General features: G+C 32.1%; 8 protein-coding genes across 11 annotated transcripts; 5 read left to right on the top strand and 3 right to left on the bottom strand.

Moving 5' to 3' along the window:
- The first annotated feature begins 819 nt into the window (after positions 1-819).
- On the top strand, positions 820-1,881 carry LOC109598355 (uncharacterized). Its single transcript, XM_020014246.2, has 5 exons — positions 820-925; positions 981-1,113; positions 1,166-1,357; positions 1,418-1,523; positions 1,579-1,881. Exons 1-5 carry the CDS (start codon positions 856-858, stop codon positions 1,804-1,806), a joined length of 729 nt encoding a protein of 242 aa, XP_019869805.2. The 5' UTR covers positions 820-855; the 3' UTR covers positions 1,807-1,881.
- Positions 1,882-2,990: 1,109 nt separating this feature from the next.
- Positions 2,991-5,498, bottom strand: LOC109598348 (uncharacterized). Its single transcript, XM_049966116.1, has 7 exons — positions 5,012-5,498; positions 4,908-4,956; positions 4,759-4,855; positions 4,506-4,700; positions 4,016-4,118; positions 3,730-3,960; positions 2,991-3,422 (listed from the first exon to the last, which is right to left on the bottom strand). The coding sequence occupies exons 1-7, from the start codon at positions 5,033-5,035 to the stop codon at positions 3,354-3,356; spliced, it is 768 nt and encodes a 255-aa protein (XP_049822073.1). The 5' UTR covers positions 5,036-5,498; the 3' UTR covers positions 2,991-3,353.
- A 626-nt stretch (positions 5,499-6,124) lies between these two features.
- On the top strand, positions 6,125-7,224 carry LOC109598329 (uncharacterized). The gene is made up of 5 exons (XM_020014213.2): positions 6,125-6,321; positions 6,377-6,503; positions 6,555-6,749; positions 6,806-6,914; positions 6,969-7,224. The coding sequence occupies exons 1-5, from the start codon at positions 6,261-6,263 to the stop codon at positions 7,125-7,127; spliced, it is 651 nt and encodes a 216-aa protein (XP_019869772.1). The 5' UTR covers positions 6,125-6,260; the 3' UTR covers positions 7,128-7,224.
- A 475-nt stretch (positions 7,225-7,699) lies between these two features.
- LOC126265263 (pleckstrin homology domain-containing family G member 4B-like) lies at positions 7,700-9,506 on the top strand. Its single transcript, XM_049966058.1, has 8 exons — positions 7,700-7,878; positions 7,931-7,996; positions 8,049-8,097; positions 8,149-8,221; positions 8,276-8,446; positions 8,512-8,598; positions 8,660-9,037; positions 9,091-9,506. Exons 1-8 carry the CDS (start codon positions 7,710-7,712, stop codon positions 9,295-9,297), a joined length of 1,200 nt encoding a protein of 399 aa, XP_049822015.1. The 5' UTR covers positions 7,700-7,709; the 3' UTR covers positions 9,298-9,506.
- Positions 9,507-9,655: 149 nt separating this feature from the next.
- Positions 9,656-10,604, bottom strand: LOC109598346 (transmembrane protein 256). The gene is made up of 3 exons (XM_020014242.2): positions 10,379-10,604; positions 10,045-10,314; positions 9,656-9,987 (listed from the first exon to the last, which is right to left on the bottom strand). The coding sequence occupies exons 1-3, from the start codon at positions 10,472-10,474 to the stop codon at positions 9,844-9,846; spliced, it is 510 nt and encodes a 169-aa protein (XP_019869801.1). The 5' UTR covers positions 10,475-10,604; the 3' UTR covers positions 9,656-9,843.
- A 306-nt stretch (positions 10,605-10,910) lies between these two features.
- On the bottom strand, positions 10,911-11,210 carry LOC109598328 (RNA guanine-N7 methyltransferase activating subunit). The gene has a single exon (XM_020014212.1). The coding sequence runs from the start codon at positions 11,208-11,210 to the stop codon at positions 10,911-10,913; it is 300 nt and encodes a 99-aa protein (XP_019869771.1).
- Positions 11,211-11,214: 4 nt separating this feature from the next.
- On the top strand, positions 11,215-15,410 carry LOC109598375 (PHD finger protein 20). Of its 4 annotated transcripts, XM_020014269.2 has the most exons (8): positions 11,215-11,409; positions 11,556-12,583; positions 12,742-13,018; positions 13,071-13,238; positions 13,296-13,516; positions 13,572-14,219; positions 14,334-14,730; positions 14,789-15,410. In XM_020014269.2, exons 2-8 carry the CDS (start codon positions 11,707-11,709, stop codon positions 15,294-15,296), a joined length of 3,096 nt encoding a protein of 1,031 aa, XP_019869828.1. In that variant the 5' UTR covers positions 11,215-11,409; positions 11,556-11,706; the 3' UTR covers positions 15,297-15,410. The 4 variants fall into 4 exon arrangements, with proteins under 4 accessions (XP_019869828.1, XP_049822169.1, XP_049822167.1 ...); XM_049966212.1 differs by having other exon boundaries at positions 11,556-12,478; positions 13,572-14,730; XM_049966210.1 differs by having other exon boundaries at positions 13,572-14,730.
- Positions 15,411-16,125: 715 nt separating this feature from the next.
- On the top strand, positions 16,126-17,413 carry LOC109598351 (uncharacterized). Its single transcript, XM_020014244.2, has 4 exons — positions 16,126-16,336; positions 16,471-16,772; positions 16,826-17,020; positions 17,072-17,413. The coding sequence occupies exons 1-4, from the start codon at positions 16,161-16,163 to the stop codon at positions 17,359-17,361; spliced, it is 963 nt and encodes a 320-aa protein (XP_019869803.2). The 5' UTR covers positions 16,126-16,160; the 3' UTR covers positions 17,362-17,413.
- The last annotated feature ends 62 nt before the right edge of the window (positions 17,414-17,475 follow it).

The following is a 17,475-nucleotide window of genomic DNA, read 5'->3' as shown; positions in this document are numbered from 1 at the left end:
TTTTATTTTTTAATATTAATATGTAATCTTACAGAGACACTTAAATAATTATTAAATTATTTTCTCAGTTATAGAACAGACTACTGAAAAATAATTACATTCATAAAGACTTTTTCTTGATTATGCTTTACTTAATTTTTTATTGATTGTTCTTTCAAATATTTCCTTAACTATGTCTTCAGAAATGTATCATTAAGTTCTGTCAAAAAAGCTTCGAAATGAAGATGTATGAATTTCAATGCTAATAAAAATAAATTAAAAAATTAAAAATAATATTCAATAGATAATTTTATATAATATGTACCAACAACTGTGAAGCTATGAATAGAAAAAGATGTTTAATAACATACCCAACGTATTTGTGATATCTAATTTCATGGTTTTAACAGATGTGAAGATTAAATTACAAGTAAAAAATTAGTAGAAGATATAATAAATGTTTTTAATTTTATCATGAACAAAGAAAAACATTATAAAATATAAATGTTTTTACGAATTTTCAGTGTAATAGAATAGTTCACCAAAGTTCCTTCAGAGATTTACATTCAAAAATAGAATAAGTCGATATTTGGTGACAAGATTCATAAATTTTAACCCCCTGTAAAATCAAAACATCGACGTTTATAGTCACAAATTGTTAATTAATTAATTAATATATGCATACGAAAATAAGTGCTCTGTTTTTTAATAGTATTTTATGTATCGCAGTCATTAATTGAAGTGTAAAAGTACATAGTACTAAACACTGCACGAAAATTAGAATACTATTATCATATGCTATCTTAAGGGTATATAAGCAGAATTCAAGTGATTTCAAAACATTCCGACTTATCGTTTCACGTGCAAAAATCAAAAATGAAGTTCTCGCACGTTTTCGTGGTCCTCGGACTCCTCCTGGCCACCGCCACAGCATCCAACGCCAACCGTAAGTCCACCAACCTTTCCCCCTAACTCTCAGCTAACTCCAAAACCAATTCCAGTCAAGGAGGTGGAAGTGAGGGGCATTTTCGAAAACCTCATCAACAGCACCATCACCAAGATCACCAGCGCACTGCCCGAGATCGTCAGCATCAGCAAATTGCCCATCGCGTTCCCAGATGAGGGTGCAATCACGTCAGTAATAAACTTGTGTTGTTTTCTGGAGTTAATTGTGATGTTTTTTCAGTGGCTACTGCAACATCTCCAACTTGCAAATTACTGGAATCAAGAATTTGGTTGCCTCGTACATTAAGGTGGAAGTTTTCAGCATGCGTTTGAACATGACTTTGGACCTTCCTGACATCAACATCAACTTGGCTTATGATGCTGACAGCACCTTGGCTAACCTCATTCCTTTGTACGGAGCTGGAAAAATGAAGTGAGTAGTAATTAGTTTTATACTACTACAACCTACTATAATATAATTTGTTAATTTCAGCATCGACTTGGAAAATATTAGGCTAACAATTGCTGGAGGTGTCAACTTTACTGGAGGAATTGCCCTGAAGGACATCAACGTTGGTTTAACCCTTGGTGATGCAGTCGTAAGTGTCTAGTTGTTAACTTTTGTTACAATACTAGTATATTATTTGGTTACAGTTTAATCTACATGGTCTAATTGACAACGAGGACTTCAGTGCAATCATCAGCAGCGTTCTGACTGATAACGTGGCTCCTTTCATCAACGACAACGCCTCAATCATCAGCAACATTATCAGCCCCCTCATTCAAACCATCATCAACAGCATTTTGAAACCAAGCAGCATCCAAAACCAATTTATTGAGGCCGAACAATTGTACTTGACTGATTTAAATAAGGAAGTTTAGATGCAATTTATGTTTAATAAATATGTGATTTAATTTGTTAAAAGTGTCAGGATATTAAAATTTCATTAGAATATACGTTGTTAGAATTACTCAAGGATGAATTAGCTCATCTTTATCTTACTTCAAATAGTGTGGTATCAGAAGCTTATAAAATGAAACCAAAGATTAAGTATATACTCTCATAGAAATCATATATTTAATCTTTATCAAGTATTGTTTCAATTTTACAGGATCACGTGTATTTTTATTCTATTTTTTCCCTAAATCAATATGTCTTTATATTATATTATATTAGTTTATGCTAAAATTATTTTTAAATACTGAAATATGTGTCAATATGTTAATCACATACCAATTACTCAGTCTTACATTCAAAGATGTGGCTTTAGCTAAAACAATTGTTTAGCATGTTCTCTTTCAAATTCAAAAGCTCTTACTTATATATTGTGTAATACCTATACATTATTAAGAATATGTGCAGTGTATATAATATAATGTAATATGACATGAATTGTTGCGGTACTTGTTTTCTTATGATTAGGTATTACACTCTACTATCTATATCTGCATCAGATTTTTCTTCTTGTTTATATAAATTATATACTTCAAGACCAATGATTTCTTTACTGAAGTACATACTTGGTAGTTCATTATAATTTTTATTTCTCTCTGAAGTGCAATGTTTCTTGCTTCCTACTGATTTTATGGTAAATTAGGTTAGGTTAGGTTAATTAAATTATACATAGTTATATCTTTTTAAATATAGACATTCAATATATTATAATTAAATTATCATATAATAAATAAAACATCTTAAAATGCAAAAATAAAATAATATACCTTAAGTAATATATGTATATATAATATACGTAGATCTAATATATATTGTATATATATATATATATATATATATATATATACATATATATTCTTCTTATAATAAAAGTTATTATTATATTATAAAGCTTAAGTAATAAGGAAATACAACATTGTAAAAAAGAATTTCTGTAGGTTTTGGTTTTGGACCAAAAAACGTGGCAATTTGTTCATAAGCACATATTTTTATGCATTACGATGGGAAAGAGTGTAAAAATCGTAGAAAATATACAAACTTTATGGAGATGTTCCGCTTTCAAATGGGCCACATTTTGAATTATATTTTTTATGAAAAGATAAAAAAATATAAAAAAAAAACGCAACACACAACGCATTTAGATATTTTCCTTAAATTTGGTAAACAATACCTGAAATCGTATTGTTGGTTTTTTGTTCTTCATTCATAACACCATAGGTTTAATGGTATGGGATACTGTTGTCTTCTGTTTCTGCTTTTTTTGAGAGAGGGGAAAATGTAAAAACCCCTCTCCGGGTATCCATCTGAAGATGATGACCATAATGTCTCTGATATATGATAATTCATATAAGAACCCAGTTGACAGGGGGCAGGCAAAGATGCCAGCCCCCTGTCAACTGGGTTCGAACAACACCAATCTGAGGAAGATCAGAGAACTTCCTTTGAATGGACCGCAGTTGCGGTGTTGGATCCGTTAGTTGACCACTGCCACTGGTTTGTGGAGCGATACTGAGCCCCAAGACCACGTCAAGGTGGATCCACCCTGGGGTGTTGTTTCTGCTTTGGTCACCCAGATCTCCAGACCATTCCTCAATTGAACATGTGTAGGGTATGATGAATGAAGAGTCAGTTCGTGTGGGAGAAGTTGCCACAAGAAAAGGTCGAAATATCTGTAATAGGTCAATATTTTGTGTTGCGTTTTCATCCATTGATGGTTTTTAAATTCCTTTTTTAAAATCTTTGACATATCTGGCATCAATTTTTTAAAACTGGAATCACTTTCACAATTTTGAGAATATGAGGATATTTCCTGTAATGGTAAAGCAATAACTCTCTTATCTAGAAATGACTTGAAAGTTCTTCAGAGACTCATCTATTTGGTGTAATAATGTGTCAGTGTCTAATAACAGACTATGTAAAGTTGTTAATAATGTCTCATCATCTAAAATTCTTCTGAATTCTTTCGAGAGAAGAGAGTTTATAATATGTTGATGATTGTACAACAATTCCAGAAAGTATTTGTTTAAATGGTTGGTTGCAAATTCACTTTTTAACTGGTTGTTATCTATTTCTACGTTGAACTAAAAAATATTAAAATTTAGTAATAGTAATAATAAAAATTATAATGTCCCTTACATGTGCTGTCTTAATGTTTTTAACAATAAATTCAATGTCCTTAAACATTGAGGAGCCATCCAATATATTGCCAACCTCGACTAAAACTCCTTTAAATTGAACTCTGAAAGGTAAATCAAATTTTGAAATAAACAATTTCAGCACAATATAAAATAATTAAATTAATCAAAAAAACTCTAACAATAATAGAAATGAAATATATATATATATATATATATATATATATATATATATATATATATATAACAAATTAAATATATATATATATATATATATATATATAATATATATATATATATAAAATATTTGTATTTTGTTTTCTCACTAAACAAAGAAAAGTGAAATCTTTATAAACAAATTTTATTTTATTTTAATTTGTTTATAAAGATTTCACTTTTCTTTGTTTAGTGAGATCACAAAATACAAATATTTTACTTGCTATGTTAAGAATGTTACACTCACATATCAAAAATTATACAGGAATACTTACGAAATATTTCCTTTATATTTACTTGGTGTACTGTTAATCATATAGTTGATTTTAAAATCAGTATTTAAATTCAACTCTGGTATAGTAATGTTACAGTTTTTATATTCAGCAAATTGTTCGCAGTTAATCATAGATAAATGGATCCCTTGAAGGACAAATTTCTTCAACTTAAGTTCGTTTATAAGAAGCCCTAACCTGAAAAATAATTATGTTGAAACCTGAGTATATTATATATATTTTTTTCTATACCAACCTTGGGTATGATCTGTTTATTGATATTTCAGGTCTGACTATGGGATCTAGAGCAAATTTGGAGATGTTGAAAACTTGATGGATATCTTGTACATCAACTGGAAAGATAAATTAATAGAAATAATCAGTAATTTTATCTAATGAGCTTACACTGATATCCTAGAGTGGACTGCCAATACAATATATTCCATACGATGATCTGAAATGAACACCCTGTATATTAACTAAATTAAATTATTATAAACTGTACTTACATTTATTGTATTAAAAAAATTCATCGTAGACCTATGAGTTATTTGATAATATTATATATTTCTAAAAATATTGTACAAATATAAATTATAATTATATTTTATTATTCGATAGCGTGTATCAATAGCAAATATAATTATAAAATATTTGTAAAATATGTGTAGAAAATATAATATTTCAAATATTACAATGACCCTAGAAAATTATAAAGAATTATTTTATCATAAAACACACAATTTAAATAAAGAATAAAGAAAATTAGAATAAAGATCCACAATCCTGAATCGATTCAAAATTATAACGAATTTATGGAGTGAAGTCAACACATAATAATTGAGCACAATGTAGTGTTGGCATACATATTATCATTGTACAAATATTTTCGTAACGACTTTTATTTGTGTAATACACTACGGAGGATATATTAACTTGAAAAAAAAAAACTATGTTGTGAGCTTAATTTTTCTAAAATGTATTTTTATATAAGACTATTTTACAGTACAGAATTTCAAAAAAGAGTGTGGTCGGTCGAAAATCATTTCTAATCTAATAATCATAATCAATTTTTCTAAAAATCTTATTAGCTAATAAAAATTAATTTCGAAGTTGGATTTAAAATGTACAAAAACAATATTCAAATGAGTTTACTCACAGTGGAGAAGATAACGAATAAAATATTATATGTATGTATGTATGTATGTATTGATATAACTTTATTATCACCGAGATTGTAGCTACACGAATACTGCGTGTTTTCCCTTAATGTACTTGAATTTTGTATATCATATCAAAATAAGTATTAATCATAAGATTGTCAACGATAGATAATTATAAAATTGTCAACAATTTACGGTTTCATACAAAAGCAATTTTTCAGTCGAATCCACCAGCCTCAAAATTTTGAGAAGCTGTTGGTATGGCCAACTATAAATGAAGAATTTATTGGTTCAACAATTTTAAGTTTATCTAAAAGGGTGGAGTAAGGGTTATAAATCAAGTTCTGATCATAAAAATGTGGTATTCTGTTTTTTTTTTCAATTTTGTTTGTTTCATTAATTTCCTAATAAATTTGGTGACATGTTGTGATATATGATTTCAGTAACGCAGTGTAAAATGTATTTTAATTTGCACGATAGCCAGAAGTGCTTTATCTTAGGATGACTATTATCTTTGTTTGTTATCGATTAATTTTGAGTGTTTATATTACAAAGACCATTTAACTTTTAATAATAAAGGTGGCAATAGTTCAAAATGTTTAAGTTAATTGTACTTTATTTGATCTTTTGTGCGACCCGATTGTGCCTGAGTGAAGGTATTTTCTTACTTAAAAAAAAACAACCAAAGGCTAAATTCATTATTAATTTTAGACCCCCCCAAAAATGGAGTCGTAGAAGAAACCATCATTGAAAAATTCGAAACGTTCAGATCAAAGTTGCCTGAAACGTACTTATTGGAAGATATTGAGTTAAATATACCAGAAAACTATTACATCAAGTATGTTACTATATTACATAATTTATTTATTGATAAATAAATGTTTTGCAGTGGCCAACTCAAAATTAATAAGTTGGAACTGAGTGGTGTTAAACACTTCAACATTTCGAAAATATCATACAATTGGCTGACAAGACATTTGGATTTTAATTTGGACTTTAGTAGTGTTAAATTATTTTTGAATTACCACACAAATGTGACAATTGGAACAACAACTGATGTGTATGCAAATAACGTCACCTTAACGTAAGAAGTATTAAACTAAATCACTTGTAAATATTAACTTGATATAATTGTTGTAGAAATGATATTTTTGGATTGAAATTTAAAACCAATTCGGCCGTTTTCCCTTCCATCATTAAACCTCAGTTGTGGTTCCTTCACGCCAACACAACGATTCAAGACATCTATGTAGGTGGAGCATAATTAAACAACTGAACCATTATTAATAAGGGATTGTTTCAGTTTGATCTTCGGGGATTCTTCAGTGATGACATCAGCCAACAAATAACTGAGGGTGTCAATAAATACCTTCTGTCTTATTTGGAGGACCAGAAAGAGGACCTCGACAAATATGGGAGCCCTGTTATACAAACGGTTTTAAATACTATATTATCCAAATAATTAAAAAAATACTCCTTTATATTTAAAAAATGACGAAATATTTATGTGAAAATGTTTTAAACTAATATAATGAATAAAAATGAAATTAAATTCTTAATTATCCTGCTTTATAATATATTTTTAGTTACTTGACTTGCTTATCTTGCTTGCTAATCAGAGTGTTATCATAATTAAAAAAAAATTTATTGTCTGGAATTTATTGGATAGGAAAAACACAATTATCGATTTTATTACTAAAAACATTATTGTCATCTTTTAAAATATTTATGAATAGATAAATTCAATTTTTATTCTTATCACTTTATAAATATCAATAAAACCTAACTTAAATCTAGTAAATCAACACCTTCATCAAATATATATATATATATATATATATATATATGATCATGGACTTAAATAAATTGTCACTTGAAAAATTTAAGCAGAAACCGGATTATTATAACGAAAAGGTGAGCTTATATATATATTCAAGTTACTACAAAATCGATTTATTTTTTTCTCAATGTCAATAATATATATTATTATTAAAACAAAGATAATATGGGCTGTAAGGAATGTTTTTAGAAAAATGATTCAAGAATGAATAAAGACGAAGAACCAGATGATGAAATATTTAGGCCAAGATTAAATCCTCTTTGCAATAGAGAATCCGTTGTTAGCATTAGTGCAGAAGATGATAATGTTGAACTAGTTCATGATGATGACGAAGAAATTTATTCAGAAGCTATTTATGGGCACATACTTAAGGGTAAATAAATTTTAAATTGTTTCAGTAGCTATTTTAATTGTTTTTTTCTTAGAATTAAAAGAAGACGATGATCAAACGTCATATATTCACAACATAAATGTTTCAAAATACACCAGAGGTATGTACTAATGTAACCCTTGATTAAATTAATTTTATTAAGTTTTTTACAGATGCCAAGAACTCCACAGAATCAAAATCCAAATTGGCTATCACTCCCAAGTATGCAATGACCACCATGACCTTAATTTAATTTCATAAATTTGTTTTCAGGCTACAAAATATTGTGGATGAATTAATAATTACGGAGGAAAATTATGTTAATCGATTAAAAAAAATCTTGGAGGTTTGTTAATATATTTTTGCATTAGTTTATATAATACATGTATTAAATTTTTAGGACTACATTCCTTATTTACTTAATAAATTTGGGGATGAAAAATATATTTATATCACTTCTTATATTTCTCTAATATTAGATAAAATTTATGACAAACAGAAATTGTTCTTGAGGGATTTAAAAAAATCCCATTACGATATTGAAACTATCGTTGAAACCTTCCACAAACATGTAATTCATTTTAAACTACTTTTTACTTAATTACTTAATTAATATTAAAATATATTATATTTTAGGAAGAACTTTTTATGCTGTACCCATTTTACTTTAAAAGACATAGGTACACACAAACATTTCTGGTGGATATTAAAGAAATTGCAATGGTATATTCTCTGTAATTAACTTTCATTTAAAGACTAAACTAAAATTTAGTTATTTTTCTAGCGTAAACAAGAGGAATTAGGGGATACTCTGGATCTACCAGCCTATTTATATAGACCCATCGACAGGCTAGGAAAGTATCCACTCCTCTTCAACGAAATGAACAAGGAAATTATTAAAAGCAACGGATCAAGATTAGATGACAATGCTCAAGAAAGCATTGGACATAAAGGTATTAATAGCATCTGTGGACTAATTGAACGCATTATGTCCCAAGGGAACAGCGAAGTTGCTAGGGCTTCAATAGAAAAATTGCCCATTGATATAATTGATGATTTTGATACGTATTTGTTTAAAGATGACTTTCAAGTAAGATATAATAAAAAATGGAAGTCGCCTCTCACAGTTTTCCTATTTAAAAATATAATAATTTTTACAAAAGTAAATTACTTTGTAACTAAAGCTAGACAATTTTTAAATAATTTCGATTGCAGAAAGCTAAAGTTCCAGAAGCTTTTACGTATGTGGATTCGGTATTGATCAAAAACGTGGAAAAAGTCGTGGATACATCGAAAAATATTATTGAAATATGTGACTTTAATCATGTTAAAAAGAAAAAAAAGTTTTTTTTAGAAGCGGAAATGCCTGAAGTTTTTAATAGATGGGCAGAACAAATCTGCACATTGTCGATGCAATATTAGCTTTAAATAATAAAAAAGGATGTTTATAAAGTAAAAAAATATAATGAATATTAAGGAGATTATATGGAATATACTTTTATTATTAAGTGATAAAGTATTAAATTGGTATTAAATGATTCAAATGAATAAAACAAATGAATAATTAATTTATGAGTTTATTTTTAATTTAATAACAAATTTATTAGGTAGCAAAATTTAATAAAGACCATATTTTTGTTTTCTTTTGCTCATCATTTTGACGTTATTATATAAAAACTATTTAAATAAAACTAAATAAATGAACCACACTGTATATTCAATGTACAGTGGGAACTTATTGCATTGTACTAAATTAGAATTAACAAAATGAAACACAGTATTTGTGGCAAATAAGTTTAATATTTTTATGATATATTCACATTAATTATCATACCTACATACATGTGAAATTGGTTTTATTGCACATGTTTTACATGTATGTTGCTGAGGTCTTAAATTTACACCCTTATTCTAACTGTACATATGTTCTATAAAAGAAAAACGGTCAATTTATGCTAAACAACAACATTAAAAAATCATGGACAGCCATGCAAATATGAGAATTGTGCCTCCAACTGGTGCTAATCTGCCAAATTTGTTCTCAGCAGTGAATGCATGGTAATAGCATGGTCCACAAAATAGAATTGTGCCACTCACGAATAATGTAGCTGCCTGCAAAGAGAGTCAATTTTACACTTAAATTTGTAATTCAATGAGTTGATGTCTTACAATGTTGGGTCTTTTGCACATGGGCACTCCCATTAAAGCAAGAGTGTGGAAAAAGTGCATTCTGCTGCCTGTCTCATATACACCTCTCAAATCAGCTGGTGAATCCTTATCATATGCCCTATGTGCCCCATATGCCGCCAATATAACAGCTGAAGCCCCCATTAGACCAGCAATCTTTATAAATGGCCCATTTTCACCTGCCAGTTTATACAGTGGTACTCTTTCAGTCACTACTTTAATAGTTGAGGGATCCATAGTTTTGGAGTTGCCCTAAAGTATTAAACGTTTAATATAGATTTACAATATTTGGATGTAAGCCAGGCAAAATACTTACGGTCACATACGACGAAAGTTTCTTACAGAGAGGGTTATCGAACATGACGTAATTCACAAAATTGTTCAGAGTCATCTTATCAGAGTTAGATACCATGTGTGTGCTCAATAATAAATAATATGTTAAATATTCGTAGGAACACTTAAACAACCGGTTCTTATTGATCACAAAATGTCAAAACAATGTAGGCAGCGCTACCAACGGTTGAAATTTAATTAATGCATTATAATTTACGTATTGCTTTTTATTTAAACCCTTTAAATAAAAAAACAAACCCTGATTTGAGTTTAAACAACTGTGAGTCAAATAAATCATTATTCATTTGTATTTCCTTTGTTTTAACCTACTAGTATATTAATTAGATTTAGTGTGAATTAAAACTAAACTGTTCTAAAGACAATTAATAATTAAGTCAGTGTATACATACTGTGGACTATTTAATTTATAATTAAATTGCTGAACATTAAAAAACTTCTTATCAAAATATTGTTTTATTACACTTATTATAAAAATACATAAACATTGAATTAAACTAGTGGTAGGGCCTAAATCTATTTTCTCTCCTGTAATGATCATTTCTATCTCTACCCCTGTCTTCATTGAAGTCACGTCCCCTTCTGTTGTCTCTATCCCTGTGGAATCGGCTTCCACCAGCTCTGTCCCTATTAAACCTGTTTCTTGCATACCAGGGACATATAATCGGCGGCGTTGGTATTCCTAAGTCGTATATCATTTTATATTCTGGATCTTCTTCAGTGTATCGATCGGCGAATTCATTATTGCATTCTTCCAAGAAATCCAGTTGTTCTTGGCTTAGTTCTTTGTCAGACATTGTGTATTTTTTTATACTCGTTTACTTTGCCGTTAAAATAAATGAATTGCTTATTTATGAAGCTTCTGTTGATGTTCCTAACGATATAAATAACTTTGATAATTAGCAATGTTTACATTCTATGAGCCAAACTGATGACTGTTTCATAGGTTATGTTATTATTTCGTACTGCCAACATTATATACTATTATTATCACATGTAAACACAGCAGAATTAAAACAGAAATAGCCTCATAAAAACTCAAGTTATTGTTAAAATTGCCTAAATACAGAAATTATAATCAATTCATAGTAATATTAACTTCTGTATTAACTAAATTTAAAATTTGCACATTGAATTTTTAGATTCGTCAAGTTTCCTAACTTTTATAATGTCAACATTGTTCAGTTTCGGCTTGAGGAAATGAAATAAAACAGTTCCGAAAACATTTGTAGCGTTACCATTGATATCCATCAGGACACCTCGTCTAATAGGTGACGTCGGACAACTCCGAACATGGGCAGAAAATGCAGCGTGGAGAGTTGTTTTTCAGATTCCGGCAGATCGGAGGATGCTGGCGTAACGTTTCACAAGGTTCCCATCCATTCGGACATACGGCCGAAGTGGTTCTCCCTGTGCCGCATCTCCAATGACAAGAAAAACGTGAAAGTCATCTACGTGTGCTCGCGACACTTCCTGCGCGCCGACTTTTGCAATTTCAAAGGGAAAAAGTACATGCTACGACAAGGTGTATTGCCTAGTGTTTTCCCTTGGGATAAATCTAAATTGGAAGCGATTAAGGTTAAAATAGAGAAACCAGACGGTCAAGTGGAATCCGCAAAGGAACCAATAAAGACAGGCGACCAGATTAAGCTGGAACCAGCTGAAAAAATTAATTTTGAGCCGACTGAAATTAAAAATGAGCCTGAGTCTTCGGATGAATCGCCCATGCACGCTTCAGAGCCCATGGAGGTCGATACTACTACTAATGAGGACCAGACTGATGAAAATAAATTAATCCCAGACAATGAAATTAAAGTTGAGGACAAAAGTGCTGAGGAAAAGAAGGAAGATGAGAAAGTCAAATGCACTTCAGCCTCAGGAATAAACTTTTCTATAGACTCTAAGCTGGAAGCTCTAGATTTTAATAATATTTGGTACCCAGCACGTATAGTTGAAGTCGACTATGAAGAAAATGAAGTGTTGATTCATTTTGAGAAGTTCTCAAGCAAGTTTGATGAATGGATTTGTATGGACAGCCCCAGATTGAGACCCCTTCAACCACCAGGTAAAAAAACTGTAGCAGAAGAGTTTGCAGTTGGAGAACGGTGTTCTGCAGCTTGGAGTGATAGCAGAAAATTTCCTGCTACAGTCACAAAAATTGTTGGAAATGGCAAGTCCATATAATATAAAACCTGTGTCTTGTTATTCATTTAACTTAAAATATATGTCTAATTATATTGATCCATTTGTTTGCATTTAATCAACTAATTACATTTCATTGTGTGATAAGATAAAGCAGTGATGTGAGTACATTTATTTATTTTGTAGATGTGTATGAGGTGTTGTTTGATGATGGGTATATGAAAACATTAAAAGGCCACAGAATGACCAAAGCTCAAGGCAAAGCAATACAATCATCACCTCTTTTCGATCCCATTCAAAGTTCTAAGCAGGATCGAAGAGACAAAAAGAGGAAGCTAAATGTGGCTGCTCTTTTCAATAAGAGAGTAAAGGTTTCAAATTCCAATACTGACAGAGCTAAGCCATGCACCATAGTTTCAGCTGCACCTGCAGTACCTGAAGAAGAGACCTTTTGGGTACCTACGTAAGTGTTTTATTCAAAAATTGATTTTTGGGATGATAAAGACTTTTTGTAGTTGGGAAAATGGACGACCAGTTGGTGTAGACGCAATGATTGAAACACATGATGGACAACGCAGTTCAGTTATAGTAGCAGATCCCAAACTGCCTGAAGGATGGGTGAAGCACTTGGTGCAGAGGATTCACGGCACGTCCGCAGGAAAATGGGACACTATAATTGTTGGGTAATAATCACTTATTGATACCTAATCAACCATTACATAAAATTGTTTTATTTACAGTCCTGATGGCAAACGATTTCGCACTAAATCTGAAATAAAAACATATTTAGAGAATCATCCCGAGTATGAGCTGCATGAAACTATGTTCGATTTTAGTCTGCACAGACAGAGACAGAGGAAATCGATTCCCGCTGAGAAAAAACCGCCTGTCCTTCCTCCTGTTCCTGAGGTAGAGGACCAAACTTCCCAAGAATCTCAGAGTGAAGACACTGGTAAAGGAGGTGAGAAAATTGGTTCATAATTTTACAGCCATTAAAACATTTTTGTTAATTCCAGATAACTCCAATGCTTTAAAGATAATATTTGTAAACGATGCTTACAAATGCCCAATTGAAGGATGTGGAAAGAACTTCCGCAAGGAAAACCTGGCCCAGATGCACGTAAAACACTACCACAAAGAATATACGAAATATCTAGACTCAACTCCCAACGTTGCCGACCTGGCCTACGCCCGAACGGTGGGCGAGAACTTGGAGAAGTCCCCCGGTCCGACGAAACCGCCGCCGTCCAGAGCCGCAACGAAATCAGTCACGCCGAAGGTGGCCAAATTGCCTCAGTCTCCGACCGTAGAACCGGAAATCAAATGCGAATCTCCCTTGCCCAAGGCCAAAGATGCGGAAATCATAAAACTATTGGCCAGCAATCCGTTCGACAAGAAGGAACCTGAGTCAATTCAGCCGTTACCTTCCGGATTACCGGCCAACATGTATCCGGACGTAAAGCTACGCGATCTGTTAAGTGATTCGGAAGCGATGCCCAAACGTGACGATCTGAATTTGAAATCTCTCTGTTCTGCAAGGCCTCCTGTTGGCATAAAAACATTACTTCCAGTACGGCCGGCAAGTGATAATAAGGTCGATGATGCTGGAAAGAAATTGCTTAAACGAAAACAGGGAATCTCGGAGAACAGGGAGATCGTCAAAGGTAATCCTCAAATTCCTCCACCTGACACCGCCTCACTATCCACACCTCAACATCCCACTCAACAAATATTAACACCTAACCCAGTTCAACCCCCTAACAATATTATTATTGAAGGTGGTGAAGTCATTAAGATAGTTAGAATGAAACAGGAAGAAATCATTAATTGCACTTGTGGAATTACTGAAGAAGACGGACTGATGATACAGTGCGAGCTGTGTCTGTGTTGGCAACACGCCTACTGCAACAATATCGAAAAAGAAAGTCAAGTGCCTGAAAAATATATCTGTTATATTTGCCAAAATCCCTTAAGGGAGCGGGCTTCGAAAAAGTACTTCCACGACCAAGACTGGCTCAAGCATGGAGTTCTACCAACTGGCAGCTATCACAGCAAAGACGAGGAAGAACTCAAAACCAGGTTTTCAAAACTGAAACAACTACATGACGTTTCAGGAGCCATAGTTGAGTTGAAAGAGTTTCTAAACAGCACCAGCATTAAATTAAAAATCGCTGAGTATGTACAATTTTTACAATATGTTTCGTGTGTGCAGTGTAATTTTTATTTGTTGCAGAGCTAAAAACCACCCAAAATTATACCTATGGTCAAAACCATGGGAGAAACAACCTTTACCAGAAAAGTTGGACGTCAAACAAGAACTCAAGGAAGAAACTACGGTTCAACCAGAAAACGACGATCACCAGTATGTTAAAAACGAAACTGAAGTCGACAAAACTGATGCTCAAAACGACCGAAATGACTCCATGCTTATGATGATTTTAAAGGCTGGCAAGGACTTATCCAACATGAACTCATTGATGGATAACAACGCCCCAATTATACCAAAAGCTGAAGCCACCGTGGATTCGATGGACTGCAAGTTGAACCTTCTAGATCACATTGCCCACATTGAATCGCTGACTGAAGAACGGATAGATGAGTTGGAAAAAATTGTTGATACATTGGAAGCTGGAATGGAATTAGAAGATGATCCGGATAATGTTAAGACTAAGCAGACGCTTCAGCTGCTTATAAGGGATCTCGGTACGCTGAAGGAATTTAGCCAGCTCAGCACCATTTAATTTGCCATCAAAAAATGTTATACGTTATTTGGCTTTACTAGTCAGAAATTATTATTATATAAAAATGATATTTTTTATAGATATTTAACAATAAAATATAAATTAGAAGTATAACTTGCTTTATTTTTTCAAACATGAAGACATGTTTTACAATTAATATTTGGAACGAAAATACTTAAATTTTTAATCAAATTTCTGAGGGACTAAAAAATTCAAACTTCTCTAAATTTTTTAAATTTTTTGTTTTCAAATATATATTTTTATGGTTTGTTTTTTAACAATAGAGATGTTATAAACAAATTTCTTTTATAAATTATTCATGTACCGGAATACCTAATATGTAAATTAAATTCAAGAAAGTAGAACACAAAAAAACATAACTTTTTTTGTGATCTTCATTAAAAATTATCCTGAACTGTTCAATAACAAAGTTACGAAAGCCTTTCGTCAAACACAATTGCGCATTATGAGCACGTAAAATAAATATTGAAAGTGAAACTTCGAAGAAGTCGTCACGAAGGAAAAACCAATACAATTTATTAATTAGTAGGTCACAAGGTGAATGAACATAGTTATGAAGCTTAAATACGTTTTAAAAGGTTTTAACAATAGCCATTCATTAAAATCTATAGGTAAACATTATATAATTGAGTAAAAATGAAGGAATTAAACGAATGACAGTTTTATAGATATATATCTTTGAAATTGTATTTGCGAATTTGTCATCTAAATGATGCGGGGCCGAAGGTGAAACCGATTCCCGAAATCGCGACTAAAAGAGAGAGTCTTCGAAACAGTTCTGACAAATCATTCATTCACTCGGCGTCTACCCATTCACATCATCCGGTTATTGCAAAGTGTGCCATGGTACGGATCCTTGTGAGCGTCGCACTCGTGTGTATCTTTTATTGTCGCTATGGATTTGCCATCTACGCCAACGTCAGTAGTTCAAGAAAAATCGAAACCAACCCCGCAATTTGGACTGAAGAGGATGGCATCTGGGGTCCTTTGTTGGAGGATTGGGCCACCCAGCCTAAAAGGTATGATTTTTCTTTAGAAAGTTTTGTTTTAAGTCAACTATATGTGGGCGTCTAAAAGTGAAATTTCATACAACATATCTTGAATAATAAGTTCAATTCACTCTAGTTAATTAAGTCATTAAATTTGTTTCAAGAACTGGACGGGTATTACAAATACCTCTCCACCAACCAACTTTTGTCTTGGAGGATAAAATCGACAACGCATCGAACGACGAAAAGGAGAGCAAAATAAGCCCAGGTAAAATCGTCAATGGAGGAACCAATTATAATAATTACAAGCCAAAACCATCCGGTCGACCGATCTCAGAAACTGATCTATACTTACTTGGTGCAATTGAAAAATTGGTTTACCGTACTGATTTCATGGAAAAACGCCTGAGAAGAGTCGAAGAGATGCTCTACTTCGTGATGGCCGGAAACAGAATCGATCAACAAGGTACCACAATTAATTTTAATGATCTTCAATGTTTTTACGTTCATCCTTTTAAGTTGAGCCATGCACCGCAAATTTCACGAGGGTGGGACCCAACTGCTACTTGTTCTCCAGCGTTGCTGGCAGGGAGTACGACTGGAAAGCGGCGAACAAGTACTGTAAAAAGCAAGGGGCAGTACTGGCTGAAATGGAAACTATAGAGGAGAACCAGGATGTCATCGCCTTTATTCAAACCAACGAGTACTTAAGAGGTAACTTTCGTCCCTTAACTTTGTAAGAAGTACTAAATGTTGTAATTGTAGGCAAAGACTTTTGGACAGGAGGTCTCAATCCTGGTCTCCTTTGGATTTGGAGTAACAGTGCACGTCCTGTAACTGCGCCTGGTTCTCAGAACAAGAAGAATCCTTCAGCTAACATTTTGGGTGATGGAAGGTGTCTACGATTAGCTTACGATCCTTCCCTAAGATCATATTCGTACAGAGGTACTGACTGTTCCATCAGATACAGTATCATCTGTGAGTTACCAGATAACACAACCAGCAACGAGATTCGGAGACTGGGAAGGAATAAGAAGATACTGGATGAGTTTTAATTAATTAAGATTTATATTTATACTACGTATTTATTGTTGGATATTTATTTATTATATTTGTTTTAGATTTTAAGAAAACCCAATTGTTTAATATTATTTTATTAAAAATATTTA

Source organism: Aethina tumida, chromosome 4 (assembly GCF_024364675.1).
Source record: "Aethina tumida isolate Nest 87 chromosome 4, icAetTumi1.1, whole genome shotgun sequence".
In the NCBI taxonomy this organism is placed as follows: Eukaryota; Metazoa; Arthropoda; class Insecta; order Coleoptera; family Nitidulidae; genus Aethina; species Aethina tumida.
This window is presented reverse-complemented; position numbering and strand designations above follow the sequence as displayed.

Excerpts from the sequence above, each read along its gene's own strand:
- LOC109598355 (XM_020014246.2), top strand. The coding sequence starts at position 856 with ATGAAGTTCTCGCACGTTTTCGTGGTCCTCGGACTCCTCCTGGCCACC. Across the intron at positions 1,358-1,417 it reads TACGGAGCTGGAAAAATGAA|CATCGACTTGGAAAATATTA; the intron begins GTGAGTAGTAAT and ends TGTTAATTTCAG. Across the intron at positions 1,524-1,578 it reads TAACCCTTGGTGATGCAGTC|TTTAATCTACATGGTCTAAT; the intron begins GTAAGTGTCTAG and ends ATTTGGTTACAG.
- LOC109598348 (XM_049966116.1), bottom strand. The coding sequence starts at position 5,035 with ATGAATTTTTTTAATACAATAAAT. Across the intron at positions 4,957-5,011 it reads ATTTTTTTAATACAATAAAT|ATCATCGTATGGAATATATT; the intron begins GTAAGTACAGTT and ends TGTTCATTTCAG. Across the intron at positions 3,961-4,015 it reads AAAACATTAAGACAGCACAT|TTCAACGTAGAAATAGATAA; the intron begins GTAAGGGACATT and ends AATATTTTTTAG.
- LOC109598329 (XM_020014213.2), top strand. The coding sequence starts at position 6,261 with ATGTTTAAGTTAATTGTACTTTATTTGATCTTTTGTGCGACCCGATTG. Across the intron at positions 6,750-6,805 it reads GCAAATAACGTCACCTTAAC|AAATGATATTTTTGGATTGA; the intron begins GTAAGAAGTATT and ends TAATTGTTGTAG. Across the intron at positions 6,915-6,968 it reads CAACGATTCAAGACATCTAT|TTTGATCTTCGGGGATTCTT; the intron begins GTAGGTGGAGCA and ends GGATTGTTTCAG.
- LOC126265263 (XM_049966058.1), top strand. The coding sequence starts at position 7,710 with ATGAATAAAGACGAAGAACCAGATGATGAAATATTTAGGCCAAGATTA. Across the intron at positions 8,447-8,511 it reads TTGAAACCTTCCACAAACAT|GAAGAACTTTTTATGCTGTA; the intron begins GTAATTCATTTT and ends ATTATATTTTAG. Across the intron at positions 8,599-8,659 it reads ATATTAAAGAAATTGCAATG|CGTAAACAAGAGGAATTAGG; the intron begins GTATATTCTCTG and ends TTATTTTTCTAG.
- LOC109598346 (XM_020014242.2), bottom strand. The coding sequence starts at position 10,474 with ATGGTATCTAACTCTGATAAGATGACTCTGAACAATTTTGTGAATTAC. Across the intron at positions 10,315-10,378 it reads AACTTTCGTCGTATGTGACC|GGCAACTCCAAAACTATGGA; the intron begins GTAAGTATTTTG and ends TTAATACTTTAG. Across the intron at positions 9,988-10,044 it reads TGTGCAAAAGACCCAACATT|GCAGCTACATTATTCGTGAG; the intron begins GTAAGACATCAA and ends CTCTCTTTGCAG.
- LOC109598328 (XM_020014212.1), bottom strand. The coding sequence starts at position 11,210 with ATGTCTGACAAAGAACTAAGCCAAGAACAACTGGATTTCTTGGAAGAA.
- LOC109598375 (XM_049966210.1), top strand. The coding sequence starts at position 11,707 with ATGGGCAGAAAATGCAGCGTGGAGAGTTGTTTTTCAGATTCCGGCAGA. Across the intron at positions 12,584-12,741 it reads CACAAAAATTGTTGGAAATG|ATGTGTATGAGGTGTTGTTT; the intron begins GCAAGTCCATAT and ends TTTATTTTGTAG. Across the intron at positions 13,019-13,070 it reads GAGACCTTTTGGGTACCTAC|TTGGGAAAATGGACGACCAG; the intron begins GTAAGTGTTTTA and ends GACTTTTTGTAG.
- LOC109598351 (XM_020014244.2), top strand. The coding sequence starts at position 16,161 with ATGGTACGGATCCTTGTGAGCGTCGCACTCGTGTGTATCTTTTATTGT. Across the intron at positions 16,337-16,470 it reads TGGGCCACCCAGCCTAAAAG|AACTGGACGGGTATTACAAA; the intron begins GTATGATTTTTC and ends ATTTGTTTCAAG. Across the intron at positions 17,021-17,071 it reads AACCAACGAGTACTTAAGAG|GCAAAGACTTTTGGACAGGA; the intron begins GTAACTTTCGTC and ends TTGTAATTGTAG.